At 42.6% G+C, this 5,257-nt stretch overlaps 1 protein-coding gene across 1 annotated transcript; it reads right to left on the bottom strand.

Annotated features, from left to right (window-relative positions):
- Positions 1-319: 319 nt before the first annotated feature.
- Positions 320-4,981, bottom strand: ENC1 (ectodermal-neural cortex 1). The gene is made up of 2 exons (XM_077816313.1): positions 4,904-4,981; positions 320-2,101 (listed from the first exon to the last, which is right to left on the bottom strand). The coding sequence occupies exon 2, from the start codon at positions 2,087-2,089 to the stop codon at positions 320-322; it is 1,770 nt and encodes a 589-aa protein (XP_077672439.1). The 5' UTR covers positions 2,090-2,101; positions 4,904-4,981.
- Between the last annotated feature and the right edge of the window lie 276 nt (positions 4,982-5,257).

The raw sequence follows: 5,257 nt of genomic DNA, 5'->3' as shown, positions 1-5,257 counted from the left end.
AGCATTAGACCTAGTGGAAATAACATATTCAACATCTAAACTGGGAGGCAAAGTGATCAATCCAGTGAAGAGAGCATGGTACGGGGAGCCAAGCAACCTGGGTTCCATTCCTGGCTCGGCCACGAATTTGATGCATGACCTTGGACAAGTCACTTAACAGCTGTGTGCCTCAGTTTTCCTTACTGTAAAATACAAATAATTTACTTACCCTCCTTTGAGATCTGTGGATGTAAAGCACTGTGAGTGCTAAGTACTATTATATTTGTATTCATAAGTCTATTTTCTTACCTGGCAAGCTGCAATCACAACACACACACAGTTATGAGGGGAGGTGTTTCCATGTGCTGACAAATGCTGTGGGAATTAGTGAATAGGGCACTGTGGTTATGCTGTTCCATACATCTAATGTGGGATCATAGCAGTCCAATGTTTTGCATCTTTGAATCCCAAAATAGCCTCCCACTACATATAGTTTGTTTCCAGATGCTACTGCATGGCAGCTCATTCGCTTAGCTGTCACATCTCCCACCTTAGTCCACTGGTATGTTTCACTGTTGAATTTATAAGCTGAGCATGCAGAGAATTCAGTATCTCCACCCATAATAAAAATCTGGTTACCCAAAACAGCTGCAGCTGTGTAGCGCCAGGGCTGGGGGCAGGTGGCTGGTACTGTCCATCTATTTTCACATTGATCATAACATTGAACTTTGGGCAGCTTGTCATGGCTAACACTGGTGCCACCAAAAGCAAATAGCTTAAGCTTTGCACTAACTACAGCTGCATTGCTTACTCCTTCTCGAAGTGGTGCAACCATTGTCCATTTGTTGGTCACAGGGTCATACTGTTCTACTTGCTTTAAGGATACTGAAGGGGAAGCTGGAAGGCAACCAGTTGCTGCTGTGTGTCCTCCTACTACATACAAACAGTGTTTGAGTTCAGCAGAACCATGCCCAAACCTAGCTACCAGCATGGGGGCAGCCTTTGACCACTCCTCATGAAGAGTGTCATACACCCAAACATCTTTGGAGACTCCGTTTTCTGATCCCCGACCTCCAGTGATATACACTTTGCAGCCAATAGCACAAGCACTGAACTCTTTCCGTGGACTTGGGATGTCAGCCTTTGGAATGATCTCTTTTGCCTTTTGGTCCACCAGATACAGCTTGTCACACATAAAGGTTTGGCCCCCCAGAAGAAACAGTGCATGGCCAGTTTTACGAGGTCTGGCACACAAACTGGTGACCACACCATCATTCTGTAAGATCTTTAGCTTGCATCTTATTGCTTCTTCTACTATATCTTTGCTTTTCCTTTGCTTAGTGATAAGTTCTTCCATGGCTACATTCTCCATAAGGTAGATGGCTGGCAAGAGAGCCAGTCTCACAGTTTGCAATAGTTCAGGGAGATAACAGTGGCGCTTATTCAGATCATAGTTAACCCAGTTAATAGCTGACTCATATACTAATCTTTCATCTTCAGTTTCTAGTTCTTCACTGGAAAGGAGCTGCACAACCATGTCTTTTGGCAGCTGGAGAAAATCTTCACTTTTACTGATGGTTTGGAAGTTGCTAAGACACATCGTCCAAGAGAGTTCATAAAGCTTGGTGCACTGGTGAGCATCTGACAGCAGCAGCATGCCAAGACAGTTGGTGGGATGAAGGTTCTTCTCCAGAAACTCTGCACAAGCATCTCTGATATCCTGGAATTCTAGCATGTCTCCAGCCTCTAGCAGGGACTCTGCATTCTCTTCATTGATGATAACTCTGGAGGAGTACGCATAGTCCAGCAGAAGTTCTAAAACTTCTGGATGAATAGAATTATGAAAATTGACTTCACTAGCCTGGCTCTCTTTAAGTCCACCACTGAACATTGCTTCAAAATAGCGACTACATGCAGCTAGGACAGCTCTGTGGCAAGGGAATGACCTGTTGCCAGCATGGAGAAGTACATCTGTAAAAAGCCTTTGTTGGCGTAGAAGGTTCAGGTGAGTAAGGACGCTATCAGCATATGATGATTTATGGAATAAGTATATGTTTATAGAGCCAGTGCTGGCTCTAGACTTGCGATTCTCATGCATGCTGACTGACATTTTCTGCCACACCTAAAAATAAACAAAAATTAAATAAGATTAAGGGTTCTCATGACAAATGTTTATGACATACCTCTTTTAATTAAAAACAATTATATGCATCCCTGATAATGATTGTAAGCAGGAAGACTGCTCTGAGCCTATTATAGACATGAGAGGACAAAGAATTGTATCTACTTCAGTGTATGTTTATTTTTTTCCCCGATAAGTTTCTTAAATGACATGCCCCACTATTATTGCCCAAGAGCAGGTTTACCTTGGGAAACCTGATCTCCAACTTTCATGACAATAGTAGGCAAGGAAGACAGAGGAAAAATAAGGACCGAGAGCGGATTTTCTCACCCCTCCCCAGTGTAGCACAGCTGATTCATCACATACACACACTCAAACACACTTGAAACATTCTCCTGCTTTGAATCATAGTAGGAAGAGCTACCGGAGAGAATACCTCTTGGAATGTAAAAAAACTGCATGGGAGAACAAGAAGGTACTCATTCCATTTTGATGATTTCTTTTGATATAATGGTTCCATATCCAACAGCAGGGAGTGGGAAAGATACGACAGAGACAGATAACATTGCAAGGATATTGTTACATGACCAAAGCTTTATTACAATATCATGGCTAAATATTATAGAGATCTACATCTTGAATATCTCCAGTGGAAGCCTGCTACTGGGTGACAGTATATGCGTACAGTCTTGGCAGGGTAATGCGATTGTACTGTCTGCTGATATCAATGCAGGACTGCTATTCTGCAGTCCCCCTGAGTTAGGCTCTCAGAGCGCAAGAGTCTGCAGTTGTTGGTTTGGGGGTGGGAGGAAATAATATTCTACATTGCTACCCCATCCTTTCAAAACCAGGGCTGTTCTGCTCCCATTTTAAGGGAAACAAGTTATATGTGACCTTGGAAGGATTCAACTGCCCTCCATGGTCCCTTCCAACCATTTGCAAGTTTATATATTTTGTATGGGCCAATCTTCTGGATTAAGTAAGGCAAGTGGTTGGCCCTGAATGAAACTGAACTGATGTGTGCTATGGGGACATATCAGGGACACGGGCTCTAGATTTGCATCTACACAGATCCATTGACCAAATCACACAGGTGGGCAGTGGAGGTGTGACAGACTAACAGCATCCACAGAAGTTACTGCAGACCAGGGGCTGCCATCATGGAACAGCTTCACTGGTGCTCTACAGCCTGGATAGATGGTGGTGGGGAAGAGGTTTGGTGAAGGAGTTCAGCTTCTCTGATTACCATGAAATTCCCCTCCCCATTTATATTCCTGAACATATATTTCTATGCTGCTAATTAAGACATCATTCCATTTCCACAAGGTTCATGTTTTTTAGAGGAAAACTTTGCCCATTGCCCTCAGACCAGTGCTCTGATAAAGAGACTATGTAAGAATCTGAATAGCCTCAGAGGTCTGTATGTCATTCTAAAAATCAATACAATATTCCTTTCATTCTTTTGGAAATCATAGGCTAGAACTCACAACAGAATAAAAACCTGATTTTTCCAGCATTTAATAATATTACATTTATATCTGCGAAATTATAGACTTCTCATACACCTGCTCATGGATTGCTGCATACCAAATAACCTGTGCTCTGCTCCAAGCAAGCAGCAGTATGGCATAGCTCTGCACAAATGGCATATCACAGACAATAGGAAGTTTGTGATTTGCCTTTGACTTCATGGGCATGCTCAAATAAGCACCAAAATACTGCAACCTCTTTCTTTTAAGCTGGAACTTAATTTCCTAATGATTATCATCAGGACTTTAAAGAAGGAGCAACATGGGAAATACACAGTGTTTGTCTTTATCAGGCCTGATCCAAAGCCCACTAAAATCTATCGGAATCTTTTCAGTTACTTCGGTAAGGTTTAGATCAAGCCCTCTTCATTGTGACTGAAAACATGAGCTGCACAAAGCACTTTGGACCAATGTTTTAGGTTAACTGCAGTAACTGTAAACACAGTACAAGTAGCCAAGTATGCTATTAAAATGCATGCAACTACTTTTACATGGTAAGTATAATTGCAATACCCATTGTATATAATTGCATTACCTGACAAATAATCATCATTCAGAGGACATTCAAGGGTCACATACACTAATCCAGGACTAAATGTACCCATTTACCCTCTTGCCAAAGGTTAAACTGAACATGCGCCTCAATTTCAGATTTGTTGTGGCTACAGAATTACACAGAGGATCATGGCTCTGCGTATTGGTGCATCAACACTTTAGATGCAAAAGTGGGAAGATCAACCCTCATTTGGCAAACATTGTGGAGCCAGATTTTAAAACCGTTACAGGATTTTGTTATTTCATAAGTTGTTATGATTCAAATACACAACATTCTGTATGTTTTTCTGGATTGGTCTGTCTCACATGCAGGGCCCAATCCTGCAAGAGGCTGAGTGCCTCCTGTGGGGTGTGGAGCCACCTCAGCTTCCAGTCTCTGAAGTCAGTGGGAGATGCAGGCACTCAACATCCCCAGGCAGCATTTAGCGTTTTATAGGATTAGGACCTTAGGTGCTCATCCTAACACGAGCTACATGTGGACAGATCCCTGCACTCTTGGGCATCCCCAGTTAAGTCAATGGGGGACCAAGCAGACACAGGGATCCCCCCTGGGTGATATTCTCTGCAGGATGGAGTCTTTGATTGCAAGTTCTTTGCATCTGGGACTATGTATCCTGCTATGTACTGCTGCAATGCTAAGCATACCAACAGCACTCAGCACTAAATAATAATAATTAAAAAAAAAATCACAGCAGCATTGATAAAGAAAAGTTCAAACCTTGGAAATATAGGTGTGTTCTGATCCAGAGTGGTGCTGTGAGTTCTCATGAGCTGTGGCTGCACAGAACCATGCAGGATCAGGTCCTGAACACAAAATAAGAGCTAAGAAACTAGAGTTATCCCTGTGTTTGAGAATGGTGAACTACAGACCCTATGCAGAGGGGTAGGACAGAGGTAGGAAAGTGCAGATCACTGCATGGTGCCCAAGCCCACCCACAGCCCTACCAAGAAATACTGATCTCAGCTGCAAAAAGATAAAAACCACTGTGAGACTTTTGTGGCATAGGGAGGTTCAGGGTTTCACGTCATTTCTGTTTTGCACACAGCAATATCCTAAAAGACAAGGTCTGAT

Source organism: Eretmochelys imbricata, chromosome 5, assembly GCF_965152235.1.
Source record: "Eretmochelys imbricata isolate rEreImb1 chromosome 5, rEreImb1.hap1, whole genome shotgun sequence".
Taxonomy (NCBI): domain Eukaryota; kingdom Metazoa; phylum Chordata; order Testudines; family Cheloniidae; genus Eretmochelys; species Eretmochelys imbricata.
The sequence above is the reverse complement of the archived record's forward strand: the minus strand, read 5'-3'. Positions and strand labels throughout refer to the sequence as shown.

Coding starts and splice junctions, on each gene's coding strand:
- ENC1 (XM_077816313.1), bottom strand. CDS start 2,089: ATGTCAGTCAGCATGCATGAGAATCGCAAGTCTAGAGCCAGCACTGGC.